Raw genomic sequence first — 26,889 nt, 5'->3', positions numbered from 1 at the left:
TTCACCCTACTCAAAGAGCAGGGCTCATACTCCCTTCTCCCCCATCAGAAAAAGAGAGGCAACAGATGCTTCAACTGCTATTTATTGACATACAGGTAGGCTCTATAGCAACAGGCCTGGAGGTGGCTGCAGTAGTAGGGAAAATGAAGTTGGAGGGGTGAAGTGTTTGTCTGCAGCAATAGCTGAGTGGAGTGTAGGAACAGAAGTGCACAGTGCACAAGGTGGGAGTGAAGGAGGCTGAGGGGGTTGGAGAAGAAAGTAAAGGCCAGGGCCAGACTCTACTAAACTGGAACCACTGCCTCACACCCAAAGGCTCCTCTCTTGCTGGCTGTCTACTGACTCCAGGCCAGGCTTGAGGGTTCTGAGTACCCGTTTCTACAGGAACTGAATGGACTGTGCAAAGGAAAAGCGGGAGCTGCTGCCCTCTGTGTTAAGCTCTGGGGCCTCCAGTCCTGCACCCCTGCTTCTCTCTTGCTTAGGTGAAGCCATAAGGTGGGCAGCCTGGCTCTGGAGTATCCCACCTGAGCAGGGTCTTAGAAACAGCCATGTTTCATAGAAGCATTAACCTTCTCTGGTGTCCCAACCCACCAGTGACACACTACAGCCACAAGTGAGCACTATAAGCATTGCTGGTCTAAAGGATGGTTTGGGGGAAAGGGACGGGACAGGGGCTGGAGGAGGTGCTCTGAAGCCCATCATGGCACAGGTACTACACGCATGGTATTAGTGAAGCCGGAGCCAGGGCGCCAGCCAGTCAGCACGATGACCACATCTCCCTTCTTGAAGAAGCCTCGAGCCTTTCCTGGAGGAAGAGAAGATGTGGGTGCGTAAATGTCAAGTCAGGCTGGTATGAACTTGGGACATTGTCCCATAGCCAGACAATAAGCAGAGCTGGCTGATCATTACTTCTTTACATCACAAGGTGGCGCCAGCCTCACAGCCCAAATGAAGGGGATGAGGGAGGCTCATTTCCTTAACACTAATATGGCAGAGCTGTTAGGGACCTTTGGACATCATTCATTTTATAGTCTAGAGGGTAGAGAGCCTTGCCCAAGGTCAGAGCTAGCTGCTTCCTCTCATCCTATGGCAGCCTATACGTATATAGGGACAAAGGCCGCATCAGTACATAAGCTGTGTGTGTGCCACCCCACAGTGCAGGACTTTGGCCAATTTCATAAAAACCTTGGTAATGAGCAGATGCCAAAGAATGGACAACCCTGATTATCTAGGATCCTTTGCTTTGGGCCCTAGACTGGATGAGTGTGGCGAGAACTGGGCTGCTCAGCCCCACAACTCAAAGGTCCCTCCTTCCCTCCTGAGCTCGGCTCAAGACTTGGTGGAAGGGGATGCAGGAGTCCCAGTGGGGGCAGCCAGGGCTCTTGTACCCTAAGGCGTAGATGTTCCCCTTTTCATAAGATCCCTGAAAGCCCAGTGCTCAACCACCCACCTCCAACCCTCCAGGCTCTACCCCATGCTCCCAGGCACGTACCAACATTCATGGCCAAATTGACCCGGAGGTCCACGTCCTCCGCCCAGGCCTCCTGCACTGGGTCCTTACACACCACAGGGAAAATGCCACGGTACAGGTGGGCCTGGCGAGCTGTCTGGTGATTCCGGGTCACAGCAATGATGGGGGCACGGGGGCGGTATCTGGCCACCTGGTGAGCAGACCTGAGATAGGATGGGGGACAGGCAGAAGAGACCATTAAACAGTGTCCCAGGAGACTCCCAGAGCCTTCAGCAACAGCTCACCCTCTAATCCAACTTATTATGCATGCCTGAGGCTCCGACCATTTCAATATCCGCTCCCTGGCCCCCCACTGTGGGAGTGGGGAGCTGCTCCTACAGCTAGGGCAGTCCCTCTTTTCATATCCTCCACAGCACATAACTTTCCTTCGTAGCTATGTGAACTCATTGCCCTCCACCCCTCCCCACAGGCCAGGGCCCCAGGATCCTACTAACTCAGCATGGTCAGCCTCACGCACTTTCCCCACATGGCCCTTAACTGGCAGAATCCCCTCTGAAATTTTCCATTCTGGCACAGCAACACAGCCCTGGTCCAACCTCACCAGCACCCACTCCTCCCTGCTGCCAGCAACAGCTACAAGCCAAGCAGCATGTGAACAGCACTTGACTCTCGACATCTGCAAAGAACAGGAATAGTCTACCAACCCCCTTGGGAATCTATAACCCAAGGCTTCCCAGCTGCCAGGCCCTCTCCCCAGCACTGGGGCCCCCAGGTCCCTGAAAGAGGCCCAGCAACTGAGCTCTAGAGACCAAGTCATATCTGAGAATCTAATGAGGCTTAGAAATCTGGGTGCTACCCAGGAGGCAAGACCAGATGGAAGTGTTAGTGTGGGAAGCTCTGCCTGTGAAGGCCCCTCTGGAAGATAAGGGACTCTTTTGAAGCCCCAATATCAGGCGCTTCCTTGAACACTGACACAGTATACTTGTAGTTGCAGATGTGTCTCAGGAGCTGGGGAAGAGTGTACAGGAGGGACTGCCCCAGAATGTAAGCTATGAGGACACTCAATAGGTGCCAAGGAAACAAGCCATGTCACATAAGAGAATGCCCTGCTTAAGGCCTGGGCTTCCATACAAGACTTTCAGAGGGAAGCAATTGCTGAAGTCAGGACCAGCCGAGAGTGAAACCCCAGAAGAGTGGAGCTAAAAATAGCCAGATAGCAAAGGTTGGGCCTTTTCATAAAGGTCAACCCTAATGGTTACAGCTGTTTATCCTGAGCTGTCTCCTGAGGAAATGTGCTCAGATCTTATCTCTATGCAGCTGCACCTGCTGCTCCTTGGTGCATGGGACTGCTTGTCTGCCTCTCCTCCAGGAAACCCTAGCTGCCCTGTGGGCAAGGGATGAGGAACACATGCCCAGGCTGTGGGAGTGAAGGATGATAACTCAAAGTCCAGGACCGGGAAAGGATTCCATGTCCAAGGCCAAACACAAGCCTCGACTTGGCTGCATGGCGCCAGAGTGCCACCAAGGCAACATGATGAGCTTCCTGGTCCACAATCCACTCATTTTCAGGGCTCAGACAGACAGGGGCACATGCCCCAACCAAAGAGCATGTCAGTGAACAGCACTAATTTTCCAACTAAATTTTTAAAGAGCACACAGTAACTGGAATAAGCAAAGCTGGTAGTCTTTCACTATTTTAGAGGACCAGCCTTTAAATGCCAAGTAATCATTTGGAGTCAGTCTGTCGTCATCTAGTTCATCTTGAGGGTGTAAACTTGTTTTGGATCCAAATGGTCCCCCATGCCTTACAAGTGCTGCCCGGAGTCCTTCGGGCCCAGGAAAGGGGTGCTGCTCATTCCTGGATCCTGGCCTGGGGGCTGAAGGAGCTCCTTCCCTGAAGGGTCCAGGTGGCAGGCAGGAGGTCTTACCTTGGCTTAGTGCCATCCTAGCACTGTTCAGTGCACTGCTCCCAGGACCCCCAAGGAAAGGCGCCACCGAGCAGGGCATCCCCAGGGAGCTGCTGCCACCTCCTACCTGCCAGACTTGGTGAGGACGATTATGGCCCCACTGCAGCACTTGAAGGAGGCCTCCACGGCACCCACGGCGGTAGCTTCTGTGGGGTCGCTGGTAATGGGCGCCAGGCGGCGGAGTTCCTCAAATAATTGCAAGTGGTAGATGGCGGCCTCTGCCTCACGGGCAATCTAGGGGAGCAACATCCGTCCAGAGGGACAACAGGGGGACAGTGCTTTGTCAGAGCTGTGTCACAATGGGAGAGGGAGGGGTAGTAGGACAGACAGCTGGTGAGAAATGTGTCCCTGAGTGCAAAGGCCAAGAGGAGCCTAATCAATGGAGGTTCTGAGCTGAGCAAAATCAAGACTCAGGAACCAGTCCTTCACCAGTTGCCTGTGACACTATCTGTGCCTACCAATCTGAAGGACCCTTTGGTCCTGTCCTGCCCTGAGCTCCCTGGCTGGCTTCCTGAAGATGAGAAAAGAGGCTCTGGGCCCAGGCCCCAAATGCAAGGCTGGGTTCTGAATGTCTTCTAGAGCAGCTGGAGCAAGAGGCTGGTTATCCTACAGAGTTACCTGCCCTTAGGGCCCTACCTGCCAGACTCCGTCAGAACTATCAAAGCTGCAGCTAAACACTTATAAGAAGCTTCCACGCTGCCCATGGCCATGGCTTCCATGAGGTCTGTGGAGTGACTTGAGCCTCGCACAAGTTCTTCAAACAGCTTGCGATGGAACATGGCTGCCTCAGCCTCACGAGCTATCTGTAAGGTTTAGGGGAGAGGGAAGGCAAGGAAGAGGGAAAAAGGAGGGAAAAAAACAAGAAACAACAACATAGAAAGATAGAATGGGGAATTAATCAGAGAAGAAGGTAACCTTAGGTTAATTGGCTAAATCTGTCCTTCAGGCAGATGCAGAGGCAGCGTGATGCAGGCCTGCTTGGGGATGTGTGCAGAATTTCCAGCATCAACTGCTGTTGCTTGCTTCCCTTCCAACAGAGGGGAAATTGGTTCTTCCACTCTGGGAGGATTTTTTTGATTGGGGGTGGGGGTGGAGGGAGCCAACATGGCAGCAGGCTCTAGCACCTTAGCATGGAAACATGCCCAGGCTGGGCTCACGCCACTCCCTGGCAGGCTTGGCCACGCTACCTCATGACACAGCTTACAGAAAGGAACAGGCCCTCCTTCTTCACATGGCTGTCTGGTTCTCCAGGGCTTTCTGCCTCACTTCCACACACACATGGAGCACTTAGCTTGGCTTCAGGCATGGGGCTGCTATAAGCCTTTCCAATGGCCTGCCATGAAATGCACTGAGCAGCACTGGAAAGTCGGGGTCAGACAAAGCCAAACCCACGTGGCTTAACTGTGTTCTGAACAGGAGAGCTGAAAACTGGTGAACCTGTGAGGGTATACTGAAGAGCCATGTGGAGACAGATGCCTGTGGAAGCATGCGGGTAAGTTTAACAAAACATCTGATTAAAACCTAATGATTAAAAGGCATGAGAAAGCCACCAAGTTATTTATAGGCCACCTGCTCAGAGAATTAGAAAGAAAATCTAAGCTTTAGAGGATTATAATGCAATTACCAGCATCTTAGAGAATGATGGGCAAGGGAAGAATCAGTAATATCATTAATTTGACAGTGTAAGCAGATGTGTGGCAGGATTTACGTGGTTAAAGATTTTTTTTTCTACAAGAATGGAATACACGCAGCCAAAGGACAGGGGACAGGAACAGAGACTGAACCATACCTGGTACTGCCTAGCCCTTAGGTACGGATCATTAACTGCATCAGTTAGATACAGGAGAAAGCAATAAACAGTTAAAAGGAGAAGCTGTCAGCCAGTGTTAACCAGGGACGTGGACAGGAGAGGCCGGCACAACCTGGCCCAGAGCAGAGCCATGCAATCTAAGCCCTGCAGCTCTAAGGTCCATCTGTTACAGGAAAGACTAGGGTATGGAAAAACGAACATGGAAGTGAGAGCCCGGAGCCTGAAGTCCCTGACCCCAGTACAGGCCCCACAGAAGACCTGAGCCGATCTCCCACTAGACAGACAAAGTGCTATGTTGCAGGACAGAACACTGGCTTTAAAGCCAGCAGATCTGGGTTCAAACTCAAGCTCTATTATCAAGTAACCCTCATCTATAAATTGGAGTGACATCTATCTCAAGGAGGTTATGAAGATTACATCAATCTACATGGGAACTTTTTAAATATTTAGTAACAGCAGTGAACATTTAATGTTAATGTCTATATAATTAAACATATCCCATCTAATTTATTTTACAGATAAGGCTTTGAAAAGCTAAGTGATTAGCCCAAAGTCATACTAAAGTCCCTACAGTCTTCATGGTTGCCTGGTTCAGTAAATCAGATCAGGGTCACTGTCCCACCTTTGAGGCCACACACCTAAGGCAATTAGAAAGAGGGGCTGTGTGGAGGGACCCATAAATATACTGCAGCCACTCTAGAGGTGACTGGTCCAAGGTCCACTGTCTCCTGGGAGAGAGAAAGCACTTTCCCACCACCAGAGAAGTCATGAGAATGAGCTCAAGGTACTTGAGCACTGGAATAGCAAGCAAGTTTGTCTCACAAACAGGGTGGCATTATCTGCCAGGGCCAGGGTACACAGTCATTCCAAAACAGGATTGGTTCCTATCAATTTCATCGTGGGGAAATCCATGAAGGATGCTGAGGACACCCCAGAAGACATCTTTAGTCAAGATGTCTTGGTTCACCACTAAGAAACTATTAAATTATAAATAACAAGTCTTCTCTAGAGGCCATTTAAGCTTAATAATTGGACACGTAGAAAGTGAAAAAGGAAGATTCTAGTCCAGTGGTTCGTTTTTAGGGGTTGTTTTAAATTTGGGGAAATGCAGAGGAGAGGGTGTCACACAAAGGGCATGGGGTCCTTTGTTGACTGAAAGGGAATAGAAAAGTTAAAAAAAACTTTCAGGATAAGAGACAAGTTCACTGAGCTACATATACATCAACTGCTGACCTAGGACTATTGTGAAAAGTTAATTTGTAGCACGCATTTTCCCAGGTATAAGTAACTCTGACAGCTGATCCTTGTGTTAACTCTTTAATAAGCTCTAGAGCAGGAGCAAGTAGGGCAGAGGAACCCAGCCTCAAGAGACATAGGCCAGCAGAAGAGCCTTGAAAAGTTAGCTCCCTGGAGGAGAAAGAAGCTTCACCTCCAGGACTCTTCTCCAGATGCTCTCAAACTAGGGCCCAGTCAGGACTAGCCGTCCTCTCACCTGTCTTCGATTTATGGACCTGTCACCTGTCACTTATACCCTACTTCTTCATCTGAGTGACTGCATCAGCTCGGCACAACAGGTCCCGCTGCAGACACCATGCAAGGTAAGACTGGTCAACTCAGTGCAGGCAACAGCCTCCAGTGCGGGCCCAGAGACCTTTGTTGGGGAGGCACCTGCCTGTGGGATAGGTGGGGAATCAAAATGGAAGCCAAACAATCATGATGGCTGGAAACAAGAGCCCTTGGCTTTTTCCAGGGTAGGACAGGTACTCCGGTCCTCTGGACTGTCCAGAGGAAGAAGTACAAGTATCCCAGTACCTGAGCCAAGGAAAAGAGCCAGTCATGAACTGGGCTACATCTGACGGAGAACGCCTCCAGAACAGAAGGAAATAGAAAAGGGAGTATGGGTGAGGAAGGCAGAACAGCAAAAAAACAAAAGACCCCCCTCCCGCCCCGCCCACCAGCAAACACTTCCTCACTCTTGTAACTTGGAGAATAATAAAAGATGTAGGTGCAGAAGACTAAAAGGTGTGGCTGTATACCAGAGCTTGCCTCCACCCGAGCCTGAGCCTGAGCCTGAGCTGGGAGGACAGACAAGCCCTAAAAACTCACCAGGTGCTGCATGCGCACAGCCTCCAGGGGGTAGTCCCCTTTGGCTGTTTCTCCAGACAGCATGATGCAGTCGGCTCCATCTAAAACTGCATTGGCCACATCACTGCCCTCAGCCCGGGTGGGACGGGGCTTCTTGATCATGCTCTCCAGCATCTGGGAGGGGACAGAGCATTAGTGAGACATGGCCTGGGCTATCTTCAGAGATGAATGACTGCAAGCTGACTCCCTGGGCAGTGTGTATGTGCAGAGAGTATGGCTTCGTGTAGCTGCATGGGAAGAAAGGACTATATGTATGTATTTGTGACATGGGGAAAGGGCCATGGGAAGAGACTACGTAGCCTCCCAAAAGTTTCCTCTGTCAGTACATGCACATGAGGAGAGGCACATGCCTGCGTGGCACAGATGACAGGCTTCCCAGCTCGGTTGCACCGCCCGATCATCATCTTTTGAGCAAGGAAGACCTTCTCTGCAGGAATTTCAATGCCCAGATCACCACGAGCCACCATGATCCCATCACTGGCTTCCAGGATCTCATCAAACCTGACAGGAGAGGTGGAAAGAGAGAGGTTATATGGAACAGGGGCCACTAGTACAGTGACACGAAGAACTTTTCCTGGGATTCTCTGACTTAGCAAGATAGCCACCCATGATGTCACCATGGGTGCATGGAGGTGGTGGGGTGTTCCAGCTATCTTAGTTCCCCAAAGTGGCCCAACAGTACAGCCTGCGAGGTTTCTTCAGCACTAGTATGGAGATTTCATTGGGGAGCAAGGGAGGGGATGAGGTCTCCTCCCAAGCCCCACACACCTATTTCTTCTCCATCTGCATTTCATGAGAGCCTTCCCGAGGTCTCTCTGCCATCTCTACTCAACACTTCCAGAGCAAAAAGGGAACCTACGGCTTGCTGACAGCTCCCAAAACAAAAGTCCACGGCCTCTTCCAGCCAAGGACACTTGAGGGCTGCTTCTTGAGGCAGCCCTCTCCAAGTGCAGAAGGCAAAAGGACACATGGCTCTGCCTGGCCCGAGGCCAAGGTCAGCTGGGCTTATCAGGACGGCGTAGAACCACCCCAAACTACCTGACACAAAAAGCCAAGGTCACAACAGTAAGTGGGGCTGCTCTTCCTTCCCTCCTAAAGCAATGCCAATCGTCCCAAGTAGGTCTAGGGTTTTAGCTGCACTGAGTTGTTTCTAGTAGGGAGCCAATGAGGAACAGATGTCACAGAGTTGGCCACGTCATTTGGCTCTAATGAGTGAGCACTGGGGAGGTGGTAAAGCTAAGCTGGGACGATCTAAGCCTGGAGGAGAATCGCATGCTCTCCTCTGGGAAGCTGATACCATGCCAGAGCTAGCCTGCTCATCAAGCCAGCTGCTTTCTAAGTGAAGACTAGGAGGCCATAACCCTCAGCGTTAACACCAGGCCCCGAGTTTGCACATGGCTCCCTAGTGAAAGGCCAAAGAGCCCTTTTTAAAAAGCTGGCTAGTCCACGGCCATGCCACCCTGAATGTGCCTGATCTCTTCTGATCTCAGAAACTAAGCAGGGTCGGGCCTGGTTAGTACTTGGATGGGAGACCACCTAGGAAGACCAGGTGCTGTAGGTGTAAAATAAAAAATAAAAAGCTGGCTGCCTTTCCTCTCGGTGGCAGTGCTACCAGCAAACACAGGTAGTGCTCTGATTAGGAGCCCAGCAGTGGCTCCTGACCCTGAGAGCAGTGACCCTGTTCCTCTCCAAGGTTGGCCTCTGAGCGTCTGGAACAATGTCAAGATGCTGGCACCTCGAACACATGAGATGCTTCTTTTTAAATAGCAATGCCTTCCACAACAGGAAAGGAAGGGACAAGGCAGGAAGCTGCTTTTTAAATGCTACTTGCTACTTCTCCCCTCCCTTAGGATATTCTGCTTCGGTGGGTCTGGAACAGGCTCAGGAGTCTGCATTCTGATGCACAGGCAGCCAGGTACTCAATAGGATACATGTGGCTCTTCAGAGAGCTGGGCTGGGGCTGAAGGAAGCAGGGTACAGGGGGCACTTACCGCCGCACTCCCTCGTGATTCTCAATTTTGCTGATTATCTTGATGTTCTTTCCTTTTTCTCCCAGGACCTTCCTGACTTCGTGGACATCGGATGCCTTGCGGATGAAAGACGCGAACACCATATCTACATCCTGCTCCACCCCAAACTTCAGATCCTGGATGTCCTTTTCTGACACAGCAGGCAGGTCCACAGCAGCCCCAGGGAGGTTCACGCCCTTCTTGCTGCCCAAGGAGCCACCATTCTCCACCTCCGTCACCAGGAAGTTGGCACCTATGCGAAATGGAGTAGGTGGGGAGGCAAAGCACAAAGAAGGCACATGTCCTCAACAGGAAAGGAAGAGGGGCGAGGCGGGAAGCCACCTGCCTCTCTCCCCACTATACTGACTGGGGATGCAGCACATCATGGGTGCTGCAGACATGCTGCCAGAGTTCAAATGCCAGTTTCACTAACTGTGTAACCTTGGGCAAGTCAATTAACCTTTCCATACCTCAGTTTCCTCCCCTGTTAAACAGGGATAATACCTACTCATAAGGTTGTTTTTAAATTTAAACAAATTATCATATAAGATGCTTAGAATAGTGCCTGGCACTTAAATATGAGCTATCATTCCCAGACATGCTAGAGTCCAGTACAGATCATACTAAGGGATGAAGGAAGAAAACAGAGAGGCCAAAGTAGTGAGGATGAATAAAAAGAATTCTTATCATATGCCGAAGAGCATGATTAAGCAGGACTGAAGTCTGTTTTAGAGGATAAGGAGTCATAAAAGGAACACAGATGTAATCTTGCTGCCATTCAAACAAGCTTCCTCTCTTCCTCATGTCTAGGAAATTTAGAGATGGGAGCCGGTTTTAGACATACCTTTCTCCTTCACTTGTAGAGAAATAAGCCCATCGTCCACATAGATCTTGCTGCCCACTTCTACCACCTTGCAAATGTTCTTGTAGTCCAGCCACAGAGTGTTCTCATCACACTTTTCCATGTAGGCATTATCCAGAGTGATCTTGAGAGTGGCTCCTTTCTTCAGTTCCACCTCCGCGGTGCCACTCTACAAAGAGAGTAAGCCATGGGTCCTAACTGCAGAAGCCAGGCCCTCCTGGCAGGAAAAGAAATGCTTTCCTCCAGGGGAATAATGCTCAAATCTCAGTTAGAAGTAACAATAAATCTTTTTCCTTTGGGAATAAATGATCAGATTGTCTAATTCAGTATATTTCAAGGAAATAACCCAAGAAAAACCTACTATGTTTTAGCTATGCTATTTAATGACAGGGGAAGAGCCAAATTGCTCCATAAAGGCAGAGAAATTTGAAAGTAGTTTTAAAAAAGTTTCCCTTTTGGTAGTTTCTTAAATAGATTAAAACAACATTTTTTTTTTTTTTTTTTGTGATGAATAAAACCCTCATTTACAGACCTAAACTCTGAGGAACATGGCTTCTGCAGGACAGAGATTGCTGAGGACATCTCTGGGGCCCCTGCCTCCTGCACCTTCCCTCTCACTTCTCCCCAGGATACTCACGCCCTTGATGAGCCCAGTTCGGATCTCGGGTCCTTTAGTATCCAGGGCCACAGCCACTGGCCGGTAGAGAATGGGATCAGAAGCAAAGCTTTCCGTTGCTGCACGCACGTTCTTGATGGTCTCTGCATGGTACTGGGGGGCAGGAGAGAAGATGATAAGCGTCCTCCCAGACACTAGGACCTAGCACCGGGCTGAAGCTGACCACTCACAAGACCTGCGGATGTTCTAGACCTCCACCACCATCTAGTCTCAGTGCCATCCATGCACTGAGAACCTTCTACCTGCTTGTCTCAATTTCCTTGGCTTCCACGCACTTCAACCACAACACTAACTCACTCTGAGGGAAAACCCCCTAAAATTTTCAGAGTACTGCCACCAAACACCATTAAAGGTATAAGTGTAAACACGTCAACATAAAAGAAGCCTGTGTCCCTTCAGCTCTTCTCTTTCTCCCAGGACTCATCAAATTAAAAAAAACGCCCAGGCTTGTGTTGCGACAACGCTGGTCTGGCAATCAGTGCCGGATGCTGATAAATTTGGTAATTCTGAATTTTTCTCTATTGATTTCAGCTACAATTCAAACTCAGGGCTGTTTACTTAAGCTAACAGTGGCCCAAGCTAAATAAGCAGTGGCCCAGTGCCAAGGTCACGCAGGCCTGTTTTCACAATTACCTTCCAGAGTCTGATTAGAGATGGAGGTGGAACAGGGCAAAGTGGGAGTACGCTTTTCTCTGAACCAACTGCCCTCTGCTATTACTCACTTGCAACAAATCCTGACTTTAATCTTCTCAAGCCCTTTCTCTTTTTCCATTTCCCATTACAATTCAACTCAAAGCCAAGATGCCGAAAGTTCTTAACTAGTATAATCAGTATGACGCTGCTGATAACAGAGGCACCCTATATTCAGCACTTTGCGGACCATGTCCTTTTTAACCATCCACTAGAACAGCACCTGCAGTAGGAGCCTGGAAGGGAGCTAAACCAGAGATTAATCTATAAGCATGGTGTTGTCTGAAGCTTATGTCTGAAAATCCTCAAGTTCTAATTCAGGAATACTCTATGAGGACCACCGGCTTGCTTTTTTTTTTTTTTTTTTTTTATAAGTCCTTACTCTAAGTTATAAAAATTTCTTTCTATTACTGACTTGAAATAAAAATAGTACAGACTAGAATACAGAAATAGCTCAAAGGAATGGGTGTTGAATACCGTCAAATGCCTTTTCCTCCGACTTGATATGAGTAAACTACATGAAGTACTTTGAACAGAAATGAGCACATAATAATTATTTAATAAATGTTACCTATTATTGTCATCATCTTATATTACACTGACTACACGATTTAATCCCAATGCAAACTGTGTGTCCCTAGAATAAAATATACTTGGTCATGGGTCATGACTTGACTGTCAGATTTTATTCATGACTTTTTTTTTGGATGCTAAGTGACACTGTTCTAGTGTACTAATCTTTAGTACTAACCTGTCTGGTTTTGGTACTGTCCTTGTCTCACCTTAGTATCAGGGTATGTTGGTTTCAAAGAATGTATTGGGAAGATTTCTACTCTTCCCTAAGTGCTAGGAAAGAATAACAAAGGATTTAACTCTTCCTTGATGGAGAGACACAATTTAGCCATCAAAATCATCTGGGCCTGGTGTTCCGAGAGGAGGTATATCTTACAGTCACCTTTTCATTTTCTTAAGCCTGCTAATCTATTAATATTTTCTACTTCTTGGAAAACATTCAATTTCATTTCAATTTATAGGAATTAAGGTCTAAATCTTTTTACGACTTAAACTCTCTTCTGATGTATAAGAAATACTCTCCTTTTCTATTCATAGTCTTTTTTGTGTGTGTGCATCCTTATTCTTGACCAGGCTTTCCAGGAGATTCTGCTTTATAGAATTTTATTTGCCCCCAAAGAACCAACTCTTGGCTTAATTTGTTGGGCTTATTTTCTATTTCATTAAGCTTGCCTTTTAAATCGATTCTTCACCTTCATTCTTTTAATGTTACTTTAGGTTTCTTTCCCTGGTGTTGAGTTAAATATGCATTTATTTTATTCTTTCAGACTCTTGCTTTCTGACAAGCACATTTAAATTTATGTTTTGATTGTTATGTTACACTTTGTTCTCAATTTCTATAAAAAATGTCATAGAATGTGGTCTATAAAATTTCTACTTAATGAAACTTGAAGGTTTTTTGCAGCTTAACATATTTTTGAAACAGCATTTTAAATAAACATGTGTTTTTGGTCTTGGAGACCAACATCATCTGTACATACCAATTAGATTATTAGGCATTATAGTACTCAAATCCTCTCTATTGTTATCTTTTGGTACATTTCTGGGAGGTGTACTGAAGTATCCCACTGTGGCTTTCGTTTTGCTGGATATTACCAAGTAGTAAAGAACTCCATCAATCAAGGCTATCTTTGTGGATGGTTCTAAGTTTAAGTTGGTAAGTCAATATTTCTGGCCAACACGGCATTATGGGATGACACATTCAGTAAAAACACATCTTGCTCATGTGAATGAACTGACAGAAGTAGGGGATAGAGATACTCTGGTAAAGCTGTCAAAAGATCAGATGTAGGCAGCGGATGTTCCTCATCAGACCGACGGAGAGCAAACAATTTCAATGTTCTGCTCATGAGAGTATTTAAAATTGTCAAGAGCTACAAAAGCCTGTCCCAGCTGCTAGTAAACAACCCTGACATGTGGTCAAAATAAAACTTGTTTACATTACATTATATAATATTAGAACAATTTCAGATCAGCTTCTAAAGCGCAGATCCCAGGGACAACCTCATCCTGATCAAAAACCTCAAAAAAAACCCACAAGAGGGACTTGTTTGTTTTATTTTATTTTTTGGGGGGGATGGGGGGAGTGACAGTTTATTTTTATTTTTAATTAAATTGGTTAATAAAATTATATAGGTTTCAAGGGTACAATAATTCTATAACACATCATCTGTGTCTAGCATTGTGTCTTCAGCAACCAAAGTCAAGTGTTCTTTTTAAATCCCAATTCTAAAATGGGAATAAGAGTTAAAGCACAGATTATCTCCAAATGCCTCCTGCAGTTTAAAAAAACCAAAATCCCTGAACCAGCAGCCCCCCTCCAACAGGTGCAGCAGATACCATTTGCCCTTGCCATTTCAAAGCTGTGCGGTATTATTTTACTAGATGGAAGAGGCTATAAAGCCTAGTTAAAGGTCAACTTCTTAAAATCTATTTCTGCCTTCCCCTGCACACAGGAGACCCTGGCACACTCCCAGCAGCAGGAATCTATAGTGAACCATCTTCACTGACACCTTTAGCTCTCTCTTTGGGCTGATTAACACAGTATTTCTTGGTGATCCCTGTCAAAGACGCCCTTCCTTTGGAAAATTACAGAATATCATTACGAATGCGTCTTAACCTGAGGTGCCTGCTGAGCACAGTTCCTCTGAACTGGGTCAGGCCACCATGACATCTGGAGGCTGGCCACCTGCCAGGCCATAGGCTGTTTATGGAAAATGGGTTAGGGAACCTACGATGAATAGTCTCGTGTTTCCAGAAAGGAGGAATTCGCCTCTTGGACAGCACTTCCTGAGGCTTTATTTTTAGCCCAAATACCAAGTTCCAAATGCCAGAGGGCAACCCCTCATCACCTGCCCTTCCAGGGTAGCATTTCTTTATTCCTAACAGGAGATATAGAAGTCAAGAGTGGGGAAAGTTTGCCTCATCTGTTACTCCTCTATCAATGTCAGAGTGAAATTTTAGGGCCTATGGTTTATAAAAGGCACTGTCCCTTGGGGAGCCTCCATACTCCTCAAAATGAATTTGTTCTTAACTTGGGAACGGAAGCAGGAATGGAGGATATCCCAAAAGCTGCCGCCTGGTCCCAGAATAAGGCCTCTAGCTACAGGTTATGTCAGTTCAGAAACAGCCTCAGCACTACCAGGTTCCTGAGGAAGTACTATGACTTTATTTTATCTTAATGTACCAAATCCCCTGGCAAGAGACAGGCTGGGAACACAAGCTGATGAGAAGGGGTGTTAAATGCCCAATAGTGTTCGTGCATTAAACTCAGTTTTTAACTTGCCACAGTGGAAATTCTTCTCCCCGATCTGCCCAGTTATTTTGGGTCTAAACTAGGTGATAATCGATCTGCAGGTGACCTTCTGGTTCATTATGCAGTATGAGCTGCTCCAGAAACCCTGGGGTAGGAGTGTCAAGCCCTGTGGCCAAGATACTCAAGGGCTCACAGGGGTTTCCAATAAGTACTCTTCCACTTTCTTTTGTGGGGGCGCTAATGGTAGCACAGGTGTGTGAGAGAACATGGCCAATGACAAAGTAGGCCTTCTTCATTTAAGGAGAGTTAGCCAGTTGAGACGGCAGGAGGTGGGGAAAGGAGAGTAGGGATAGGCTAGTGAAGGCAATCTTCCCATTGGTTATAAACCCTAGACTCTCTTTTTTCTTTTTCTTTAAAGCCTACAGCACCTGGTATTCCTAGGTCATCTTTCATCCAAGTACTAGCCAGGCCCGACTCTGCTTAGCTTCCAAGATCAGACAAGACAGGGCGTGTTCAGGGCAGCATGGCTGTAGACTCCTAGACTCTTTCTTGCCTAGTCTACCCTGTTCCCTAGAAGCCATCTCAGTGGCCAAGCTGTTCGGCTGAGGCTCACCTCGTGAGTTCCATGAGAGAAGTTCAGACGAGCCACATTCATTCCAGATTTAATCATCTCCTTCAACATTTCCACCGACCGGGAAGCTGGGCCTAGTAAAGTTTTAAAGCCATAAATAAGTGTTAATTATTCAAAGTAGGATTAACACTTTAAATTTGCTTATTTACGTATAAAGGACTCTTGATATTTTATTTTTTCCCCAAAACAGCTCAAAATTCTTTCAAAAGCCACATACGTGGCTATCACTGTACTAGCCCACTTTCTTGATTAGGGGACACTTCTGCTATTTCCTTTAAATTCTACAGGCTCTAGTCAGGAAAGCCTGGGTATGACTTGGCCAGCCCTCTTTGCTCTCCATGGAGCCCAGTCAGATGTCCAACCACAGAATACTGGTTGCATAGAGCACGTCAAAAAGATCTTTTGTAGGTCTCTGACATGCTCCTACAAAGATGTGCTAATGAAGATACTCTATAAATTTAGCCTTTAGCAGAAAACATAGAGCATACTAATTCTTTATTGCAATTTCCTATGATCTGTGCAGAATCTTGCTCAGACCTCAGGTTTGCTACACTTACTTAGTCTTTTCAAAAGAGAAAAAATCACCGTCACATGAAATCCTTGTTTTAGGGATGGAGCAAGCCACTCACCAATGGTACAGATGATGCCAGTGTTCCGGGCCGTGATGGGTGGCGAGTCAATGTCCAGGCGGCACATGTGCTCCAGGAACGTGTCAGCCATGGCTGCATGCAGCTGCTGGGTCTGGATGAAGGCAGTTCCGACATCACTATGGGGCTTCGACATGGCTTCTGAGGCCCTGGGTCCAGGGGAATTGAAGAGAGTGTGATCAGTCTAAGAAGCCCAGAGTGATTGAGACACTGTTTGGCACAGGAGGCCGTTTCCTGCTTACATGTTAACTCAATAAACACACTTTGTGCACAAGCCACAGGGAGCCCTGCACGCTCTGGCTATATGGGTACTCCTCAACTTGGGCAAAGGGTTCACGGGATCATTAGAGAATAGAAAGTCTCTTAAAATATAGGTTAAAACCTCATACCCAATGCATGTACTTCCCAGGCATCCACTGTAAGCACATCTCCCTCTCACTGGGCTTATTTCTACCTTGACAGCTTTCCGGCTAATCCTATAAACATTACTTTACATGTACTGAAGGAGCTTCCTCAAAAGGAAGTTGTAACCATTTTCCAATGACATAAATAACTGATTCCTAGTTTAGAACCTAGGTAAATCTAGATCTTTGTATCAAAGCTATGCACATCTGCTATGGCATGGGACACCCACACTGCCTCTTAACAATCCCCACCCAAACCCAAAATGATGGTCCTGGTTGTGAAGACAATCACCATCCAGTCTGTCCTAGCTCTGGAGTCCTAGGTTTTCACTAACCCAAAGCACTACATAAATTCATTCCTCGACCTCACCCTAGGCTCTAGAGTAGGTTCCAGCCCACTGACCGGGAATAAAACCCAGGCCCTGGACAAGAATCCACGTCCCATCGGAACCCTGAATGCAAAATCTTTCATCCCAGGAATCTGTACCTAAAAATCATATATACTTTTTGGTCAGGAGGACTTTAGGATGTGCAAAGCAAGTTGTGTAAAATCAAAGATAACCACAACAGCACTGGTCTGGCTCCAAAATGATTACAACTACATTTGCAACATGAGGTTGCTGGTCAAATCTTCTCCCCAGCTGATTGTCTGATGCACCATCCTGATTCCTTTTCTAAGCCTGACAAGCGCACCACCCTCAGTAACAAAGACCATTTGTTCTAGGTAATTAACCAGCCTAGGTCACAGTCCTGACAACTGTCCTGGCCTCTGCTCTTCTTCATTACTGACTTACAAGTAAACTCACTCAGCCGGTTAGTCAGCAGATTTGAGTGAAAAGTTTCTGGCCAGTGCTTTGAAGAACTGTCAGGTAAGGATGTAAGCAGAAGCTTGACACTCTTCATCAGAAGACTGTCCATTTTCTCAAGTTCTCAAACCAAGGGCCATTCCTTCTAAAACCCATAAACCTAAATGCTTCAGATCAGACTTAGGAACAAAACCCTCTTTAGCCCTGTCCCACCTCCTCCTAGATCTCAGGGTTCCAAATCAAGGCCCCCCCTACTCCTTCTCCACCTGTGACTTTGTTGCCTCTCTGGGTGGCTTGAGTAAGCATGCATTTAAACCCATCTCTCTGGGTGGCTTGAGTAAGCATGCATTTAAACCCATCTCTGCCATCTTTAAGAAGTCTGGTAAAAGCACAAGAAGCTTTGTGACGAGTTATGAACAAACTTTCTGTCAGCTACAGAAAACTGATGTCTACAAGTCCTCAACTACAGAATCTAAAACTTTTAAAATGGGGAAATAAGATACCGGCTCACTATTCCACATGGTAAATGCACTGTTCCTTTCAATTGCATTTCCTAACTCCCTCATACAAACCAAGTCCCAAAATGGCAACGTCAACCTTCTCCCTCTGTGACCCATTTGGTTCTATATCTCTTAGCACCTAGCACTTGGAGGCAACCCAGTGTTTGTTGAATGACCTTTCAGTGTATACTCATGTCTCTGTCAAAATCAAAGCTGTACTTTCACTCCCCACTCCCTACATCTAAGGAACTTCTGAATTACTGGCAGGATGGTCTGGGCAGCCAGGGTACTTTTCCCTGCACTCACAGCTGAGGTAGGGCTTGCATGCCTTCAGAGCACCCAGCCGGGTTTACTAAGTCTGGCTGTTAAGGGAACGTTACTGAGGAGACAGTACCAGGTGGCACACGAAGCCAAGTGGAACACAAAGGCCTTGCTGCAGCCTCTGAGAGGCAAGAGCCATCCAATCTGAGGACTGTGTCATGAACAAAATAAGATCTGAATGAGTGAGTTGAAGTAACTAACCCCACTCTTCTTAAAAAGCCTCCACTGGCTCTTCACTAGACCTGAGACATTAGGGTCTCCTTGCAAAGACCTGGCTGGGGCCACTGATTATCAGGTCATACCTTGTGTTCTCTGGGCTTGGGCTTCCGGTGACATAGTGCTTTTTTGGCTCAGGGTGGCTCCTTGGCCCCACTTGCAAAGACTGCTCAGAGCTGAGTAAGGTTTTCCCTGCAGAGCTGTACAAGGATTAAGGTAAAAGCTGAATGTAACTAAAGCTCCTTGGGGTAATGGAAAAATTATCTTAATAACCAGGTATCCAGGTAGTAGGTACTCTTAGAGATTCAGTTATGTTACAAAGAAAACTACAGAAGCCTGCCAAGAAAAGACCAAAATTTACAGGTAAAAGTAGTTCTTATTGACTCCTGTCCGATGCTTTATCTCCTCCCCTCATACCAAATACCGCTTTCCCTCAAAAGTCTCTCTAAACCTGGGATGTATTAACATCCTGCTATTCTATATAAGAACCCGATCGCTCCCCTTTTTTAGGTGGAAGGGACACTAGATTAAACATACATAAAAGGACTGGAAGGATATCTACCAAAGTATTAACAGTATGTTATTTGGGAGGTAGGATAACAGCATTTTTTTCTTCTCTTTACTAATAAATTTACTGACATGAAATTCATCTATAACAAGAAAAATTGCAAATATACCTGGTTCCAAAAATGATATATTTACAAGCCTCCTGATAAAAGTGTTAAAATTACAACAAGTATGAGGATCCCAGTTCCAATAAGCAACTGCTGCTTTAAGTGCTTCAGGAATACTGTTTGAATGTGGCAGAGGTGAGAGAGCACATCTGAGGCCCTAAGTCACAACGTTTCAATCGCTTAGGAAAAAAAAACAAACAAAAACAAAAAACCTTGATGCAATCAGACTCTCAAAGTGTACACGTGTGGGAAAGAGAGGGATGCGGGGGTTGGAGGGGAGAGAAGGGGTGCGGGGGAGGGAGGGGGAGAGGGGGGAAGAGGGAGGGAGAGGGAGAGAGAGGGAGAGAGAAGAAAAAGTAGTTAATATAGTCCATAGGACAACTCAATGCCAGGCTCTCTTAGTTACGTGCCCAAATCCAGCAAACCTCTTTTGCTGTTTAGTCTGTCCTCAGGCTTCACAGCAAAATCTCCCTGACAAAGATGCTCTGCTTCAGAAAAACTGCCTCCAGGACCAGGAGATGTCATTAGCAGATACGATAATATAGGGCTCAAACACTAACACTATTTCACCATCTTGAATTAAATCTGAGGTTTAAGATTAAGAGCTCTGATCTTTTGTTCACCCAGGTTATTAAGAACAAAAAGTAACAAACAAGAATTTCTTTGGCATTTGGGTGGAAATACACATCAGCAATCAAAAAAGCTTGTTTTTCAGCAAGTTGGTCCAGACTCCTACAAGGTCTCAGCATGTCCTTAAAGCCCTCTACCAGAGACCTCATGTCTCATCCCTGGGTCATTAACTAGTCTCTCCTGCCCGTCTTGAAGGTCCCCCATGAGCCTCTTTTCCCGAGCACAAGCTGCCCATCCCACCATCTATCTACCTAGAGTTTGCCTAAAACACCCTCTGGACTCTCCCTAGCCCCAGCACAGCAGCCTCAGCCCTGGCTTCTCAGGGTAGGCCTCTGAGAAGGCCTCCCCTACTACCTCATGCTAGCCATCTGGACAGTGCCTGCCAGGACATGCAGCCCAGCCACGTCAGTCTGACTCACTATTGCATCCTCCTCCTTGGGAGGCACAAACATGCAGAGCCAACCTCTGAACAGCAGAGGAAGCCCGGTGTATCCACTGATGGCGGAAAACATTGTGCCCAGGTATAGGAGCCTTATTCTTGAGCCTGAGCCCCTGCAGTAGGATCTTCCTCAGAGCCATTTCTCCTCTATGAGAAACGAGACACCACCAGAGGTCTTAGTGTGGGCTGAAAGGATGGAGCAGTCACAGCTCAGCTCTAGGAACCCCTATTCTCACCTTTCCTTTCTCATCTCTAAAACTATAGTTTCTCTCTAAAATTATAGTTTCATTTGTGCCACTCTTCAGAAACCAGCAGGGGGTGGAAGGACTCAAAAAAAAAAATTCTAACACACCACTTAGAGCCAATACTGTTGGCAAGTTGTTCTGGAAAAGATTCACACTTCACTCCACCAATTCTATCTTTTGCAAAGGCCTAAATCATTCTGCCCTAGTAAACCACCAGCCTGACCTATGAGCCCATATGTGCACGAACCAATTTTTAACCAGCCAGGGCTCTCTAAACCAAACTTTCTCTGCTGCCAATCTCACCAAACTAACCCAATAATGATGGCACCTGATGCCCGATTGTGTTCCTTGCTCTGACATCAATTTGCTACCTAGGCCTCTGGATCTCTAAGCCAGTACGAAGGCCTTTCAATTCCCAAATCTTCAGGTTAGTAACCATTAAAAAGTTTGCATCTCAATATATTGGACGGGGCACTCAGGCCAGCCTACTCCCTAGGAGCTCTCTTCCTAGATGATGTATGTGGCAGGGAAGTATAATCCAAAGACTGGCCACATCTGACCATGGCTGCAACAAAATCAAAACAGGTGCTGGGACAGCTACAGAACCTAGTAGAGTCTGGAGTGACCGGCTGTGCATCCTGATGTAGCGTGAGAGTAATGACAAAGATGTATTTGCATACAGAGTAGGGTATGAAGGATAAGCAATCTTTAGTGGAGAGATGTGAATCTGAAATCCATTCTACCTTCAGCAGGCCCCATAACAGAAAGCAAAGTCTGGTTTACCTGGTTACACAAAACAAAATTAGCATACCTAGCGGTTCAAGTAAAATTCCCTTGTTCTTTTATTTATTAAGGGCTAGAACTAAGTGACAAAAACCTTATATAAGCAGGAGCCTAAGGTCCAATTTCAAACTAGAGTGGAATAGGACACGAAAGCTGATACTGAAGGGGCCTTCCCCCAAGAAGAACCAGGCAGGCTCCAGGGCAGGAAGTACAAAGTCAAAAAAACCTGGAAGTCCTCAGATGCCAAAGATTTCCTGATTTGATCACAGATGCTTAAAGCAGAGAACTGGTTTAAGCCTGAAGGAGGAAAAGTTTGGATGAAACTTTGGTTGTGCTGTGTTATGGTGCCTCCTTTCTAGGCTTAAAATATTGAGACAGTGCTTCCGGGCATGGTATTCATACTCTGGAAGCAGCAATGGATCTAGTTTAGGACCCTCCAAGGCGGGTACAACCAGGCTGAATCACGGCCTCAGCAAAGCAAGGCTTTGGCTCAGCATTTACAGGAGCTGCCCTACATCATAGCTGGAGGGAGAGGGAACGGGGGGATAGAGAAGGGCAGTGCCAGCTCGCCAAGAGCACTGACCTAGTTAGTATGACTGGTCTTCCTACAGTGACCTTCGTTAGTTTGCTTCTGTTTTGTTTTTTGAACTAAAAAAAAAAAGAAATATTATCATCTGTATTTCACCAGATTTTTTTAGACTTTTTAAAAAAAGAATCACAATTTTACAATTTATTTTTTCTCCATCTCCTGGCCCCTTCAGCCCTTGCACACTGACAAGAACTTTGACCCTCAACCACTGTCACAAATTTTGTATCCTTCTAGTTCATTTAAGTGTGTCCATATCTATACTGAACCCTATGATATTGTTTTCTAAAATGCCCTAAGTAGTATACTGTACAAATATCATTAAACAACTTGCTTTTTCATTCAGCACATTTAAGGTCTATCCAATTGATATACAGATCTGGTTAATTCATAACAACTGCTATACCAGTCCACTGCACAACTAGACCATTTATTTTTGTATGCCCTTATTGGTTGGCCATCCTCCCTCCATTAAGTCAATTTTTCCCCAATTTTCAATACCATAACAACTCTCCTAGTACCTATCTCCTTGTGCAGGTATGAACTTCTACATATTCAGAAATGAAATTTCTGGGCCATAGGGTATGCTTACTTTTTACTGGGTGCTAGAGTAACTGGGGGGATCACTTCATAAACTATATAATTGTCTAACCATTGTACTGTATATCTGAAATGAATATAAAGTAAAATAAAAAATACTGCTGAATTGCTCTCTGAAATGGTTCTATCTACTTACAACCGAGCAGTAATGTCAGTTTTTGCCTTCCTACCCTTTGTCAACACTTGATACTGTCAGATTTTTAAAATATTTGCCCATCTGATGGGTGACCTTTGAGAGTCTGCTCTCTAAAGTAATAACAAAAGAGGGATACCAGTTATTAGGTCTCTACCTCCCTACCTCTTACCTAGATCGAAAGGCCAGGGTTCCTCCAAAATACGTGTGGTTTTGTCTCATACCATGTGACTGACTCAGCTCGCTCATCACTGGAGATGGGAGACACCAGTCATCTCAAGTTAAATATCATCTATCTATAGAGTGAGTAAAGATGTTTGGAAGGGATGGAGCTCCTTTCAGAGAATTCTGTGGACTGCATCAGCTGAGCTGGCCCATACTCTGAGCAGCTGTGATACCGCCCTATCACAGCAGGTCTTGGCATCTCCCCAACACAGCTGCTGCCTACAGTCAGAAGTAGGGGTGGTGAGTCTCAAAGGCCACAGGAGGCACTGCAGCCTGGCTCTCCTACGTGCAGACTGGCACAAACCACTGCAGGGGTGGGGAAGCACTGCTCGGGGGCCCAGTTGGCTGCCCCTTTTGAGCTGAGCAGTCATACTAAGAGGCCAAAAGGCCTAGCAGAGGCTGCACACCAGCATCCACTACCACCATGGCTCACTTTCCCCCAAACAGCTTCTTTGACAAAGCCCAAAGAATCAGACTATTCATTTATCTCGTCTAAGGCTAGGTCTCAGTGAAACATGCAAGTTCTCAAGAAACTATGGTGGTATCAAGAATGGCTCTATTCCTATATGTACTAGAAGTTGGTATCAAATGTGATGAGTCAGAGTCCTATTAGACCTTTTACCAAATGAATCATACATCTCACAAGATCTTCCACAAGGGTGCAAGAAAACTCTTCTCACATGGGCAACTCATTCTTGTGGTGTACCTCTTAATTGGGATTTGACTGTGGATACTTGGAATGATTCAGAAATAACGATAATGTCAAATGACTCACTTTCCCATACCTCCCTACCTTGATCTGTCTTAGCTCTTGTCCAGAATAACATATCCTGATATGTCTTCATAAAAGCTGAAGCAAAATAAATTGAAACCCATGTAGTGTGAGTTTGTAATGCAAGAGCTGCATTTTTTTCTATCTTCCTGCTCACAGCCATTTCCTCATTTCTTCCATTGCCTCAACATTAAGTAATAAGCAGCTTTAAGAAATGAAATGACTTTTCCTGTGACTCCACATTGATGTCTCAACACTCCAGGCACAGAAGCAACTCCCATAAGGTGCTAGCTCTGTTTAGAGTCACAGCCACCAAATTCGCCAAGTTACTGGGAGTACGCTTCTTACAAACCCAATAATGCTCTTGGCTAAACTATGAATTCAACACTAAAATTCTTTCGATGGTTTATTCATGTCCACTACAGCCCCATCCCATGAGACTGCCATGCCCACCACAGAAGGCGCAGAATGCAGGTGCACAAACTGCATTACCTAGGTATAGAGCTCTGCCAGGATGCATCTCAGCTCCTGGGGCAGTACAGAGAGCCTGGGAACCAGTACCAACCATTTTTCACTTAGTTGAGACATTTTTAACTGGGGAAAAACATGCTTAATTGTTTGACTCATTGAAAGAGAAGAGGGGACTTTTTAAACCTGTAAAGATCACAATGCAGTTTCCTACTCACCCAATAAAGAGAATTCTCTCAAAAGCAGAGAAGTTGGGAGGTTTAGTCATCTTCCCCACAGAGCCTCCCCACCCCTGCACAGACCTGGAGATGCGTTACATACCGGGCCCCTCAGAATAGCCCCACTGTATTCCCAGGAGCATCCTCCAACAACCAGAGGGCAAATTATTTGCTAACAATGCTGCAGGGTGTGAATACTGACATAGGTCCTCCAGTTACCCTAGGGGTGGCCACACCCTCAGTACAGCCCAGAGGGGGCTTTTGTCCCATCTCTGATCCCAACTTCACATCTATCCATCCACTGGCTGAGCAAATCCTAGAACCCAGGTGATGGGGATGGAATATGAATATTTCAGTCTAGAAGTTGCAAGTTTGTTTCTACTTATAGAACATGGAAGGATTAAATCTCCCCTGCCCCTTCTTTGTCTAGATGTTCCCATTCCCAGGAGACCAGTTACAGTGGAGAATTGCAAAGTAACTTTGTTAGTTACTTTTGTCAACATTGTACCAGGATCCCTAGGGGGACTGGTTTCCAGGAGATGTCTGGTATTTAGAGAGCCTGACTCTCAAAGATTATGTGTTTTGGGATGGCATGAAGATTAGCCTTCATGCTCAATTATGTATTGTGCCCAGTGACTAAAAGAATACATTTGGAGGCATTTCTTCTGGACATCTCACCAGAGATTAGACATTGCACTGACTATTCGACATCCAACAATCACGAGGAAAATGTTTCCCCCAGTTTACACATGGGAATTTGAGGTCCTGAGCTTTTATTCCCTCCAACATTCATGTCAGTATATTAATGAATCAAACCTAATTCTAAAAGCTTGTTGACTAAACAGAAACCCAATGCCTCTATCCATCATGCCTGGACATCACCTATCAGGTTCACTTGTACAGGAGAGGATTAATGTCCCGGGTTCGAAGAATACGGAAAAAAAGCTAAGAGTGACTTTAAATAACCTTCAGACCGGAGGTGCTTTCCTGCTTCGTCAAACCCAGTAAGATACCACCTTGTGAGGGCTCCCATCACCCCCATTTCCTCAAGCAGGAAGGACGTATCTTCCTCACCACACTAACCAGTGATAATGTCTATGTTCATTCTCTACTGAGATCGTGAACTCCGTTGGCTATGACCGGTCAAGTCATTCCGGTCTCCATTCCCCTCCCCCAAACAGCTCCTATCAGTTTTTGAGTGACTGCGGTGCGAGGCGCCAAGCTATCGACCTATTTGTTCTCTCCCCACACCTGTTCCCACCCCACCCCGTGGCCTCCGCGCTACAAGGGCGGGTGGTACCGCTGAAGGTGAAGCTGGGAGGTAACGGGCCCACAGGCCAGTCGTCAGGCGGGGCGGGGCGGGGCAAGGCCCTGGAGCTGGCAGCTACGTGCAGGCCCGCCGCGACGGGATGGAACCCCGCGACGCTACCGGAGCTGGCGCAGCGCCCCCGCTACCCCCATCGAATCTGGAGCGCCCCAAGAGCAACCACCCTTCCTTCCCCGGCAGCGGGGAAAGCCCAGGGTTACGTAACCCAGGCCACCGCTGCATCCCCGGCCGCACCCGAGCCAGCCCTGCCCATCCGCAGACCACTGCAGTTAGGCGGTGACACGGTCCTGGGGCTCCAGGAGCCCGAGACTGGGAGGCGCGATGGAGAAAGTCTACGAGACAGAGATGGGAGTTGGAGGGGCGGTGGGGAGCAGGCGGACGTGACCAAAAGGCCGGGGGAGAGGGCGTGAACGTGACCAGAACCGACTGGGAGGGGCGAGGACCGCGAGGCGCGAAGGATGCGGAGCGGACGTGACCGGAACGGAGGGGGAGGGGCGAGAACCAGCGCTTGAATGGGGTAGGGGACCGCGTGAGGGCACCAGGAACCGGAATGGGGGAGGGGAGCTAGAGGAGTTTCATAGAGATGTTATACAAGGAAAGCACCAGAATGAGGGGGACACGTGCAGTTGGAGACGAGGGGGTGAATGGAACAGTATAAAGGGGCAAGAGAACGAGGTGACAAAGGGGAGTGAGAGAAGGGAAAAGAGGATGGAGAGGAAAGGAGATCAGTGAGGGAATGTGGGAAGAGAGGCGAGGATGAGACCAGAATGAGGGTAGGGACTGGGGCAGGAGAGTCTGGCTGACCCATCTGACTTTAGAAGAAACAGGAGCTGCAGGCTTTGAAGAGCGGGCCCTAGGCGAAAGCAGCTTCTCTCTCGCGGCCTCAATCGGGTCCAAAATGCCCAGGACCCTGCGCTGCCCCGCAGTGGGTTTCCCGAGTGCTCAGGCGGGCTGGGATTCCGCACTGGAGCCCAGATGGGAACGGATGGCTCAGCCTCTCTCTCTCCCCAGCCGCTCACCTCCGGCGTGGTCCGGCTGTGGCTTAGCGTTCTCTGCAGAGAGGTCAGAAGACTGTGCGCGTCTCTTCAATGCGAAGCTGGCAGTCTCAGCCTCAAGGTTATCCCGACTACAAGGCTGCCGCAATCCCTCCGCCGCCCCGCCCCCCACCCAATCCGGGCTCCCCGCTCGTCCGGCCCGCCCCCTCCGTCCTTGCGGGGAGCAGTCACTTCAGTAGGAAGTGCCGCGGGGCCGGAACAGGCCACCAGGTTGCCCTTTTGGGGCAGGACTACATTCCGTGGCGGAAGGACAC

At 47.1% G+C, this 26,889-nt stretch overlaps 1 protein-coding gene, 1 non-coding gene and 1 pseudogene across 4 annotated transcripts; 1 reads left to right on the top strand and 2 right to left on the bottom strand.

Moving 5' to 3' along the window:
- Positions 1-66: 66 nt before the first annotated feature.
- Positions 67-26,889, bottom strand: PKM (pyruvate kinase M1/2). 3 transcript variants are annotated; one of them, XR_896837.2, is made up of 11 exons: positions 26,600-26,889; positions 16,216-16,382; positions 15,569-15,660; positions 10,899-11,030; positions 10,244-10,430; positions 9,382-9,652; positions 7,741-7,891; positions 7,352-7,504; positions 3,503-4,238; positions 1,490-1,671; positions 67-802 (listed from the first exon to the last, which is right to left on the bottom strand). XR_896837.2 is itself a non-coding variant. In XM_011375711.2 (11 exons), exons 2-11 carry the CDS (start codon positions 16,367-16,369, stop codon positions 696-698), a joined length of 1,596 nt encoding a protein of 531 aa, XP_011374013.1. In that variant the 5' UTR covers positions 16,370-16,382; positions 26,600-26,889; the 3' UTR covers positions 67-695. The 3 variants fall into 3 exon arrangements, 2 of the variants coding, with proteins under 2 accessions (XP_011374013.1, XP_011373999.1); XM_011375711.2 differs by having other exon boundaries at positions 4,072-4,238; XM_011375697.2 differs by having other exon boundaries at positions 3,503-3,669; positions 26,600-26,756.
- Positions 8,833-8,951, top strand: LOC111731137. Its single transcript, XR_002776976.1, has one exon. It is a non-coding gene; the product is annotated as a 5S ribosomal RNA (ribosomal RNA).
- Positions 15,372-15,490, bottom strand: LOC111730984 (annotated as a pseudogene).

This window comes from Pteropus vampyrus, unplaced genomic scaffold (genome assembly GCF_000151845.1).
Source record: "Pteropus vampyrus isolate Shadow unplaced genomic scaffold, Pvam_2.0 Scaffold10, whole genome shotgun sequence".
NCBI lineage: Eukaryota > Metazoa > Chordata > Mammalia > Chiroptera > Pteropodidae > Pteropus > Pteropus vampyrus.
This window is presented reverse-complemented; position numbering and strand designations above follow the sequence as displayed.

Excerpts from the sequence above, each read along its gene's own strand:
- PKM (XM_011375711.2), bottom strand. The coding sequence starts at position 16,369 with ATGTCGAAGCCCCATAGTGATGTCGGAACTGCCTTCATCCAGACCCAG. Across the intron at positions 9,653-10,243 it reads TCTACAAGTGAAGGAGAAAG|GTGCCAACTTCCTGGTGACG; the intron begins GTATGTCTAAAA and ends CATTTCGCATAG. Across the intron at positions 7,892-9,381 it reads AATCACGAGGGAGTGCGGCG|GTTTGATGAGATCCTGGAAG; the intron begins GTAAGTGCCCCC and ends CTCTCCTGTCAG.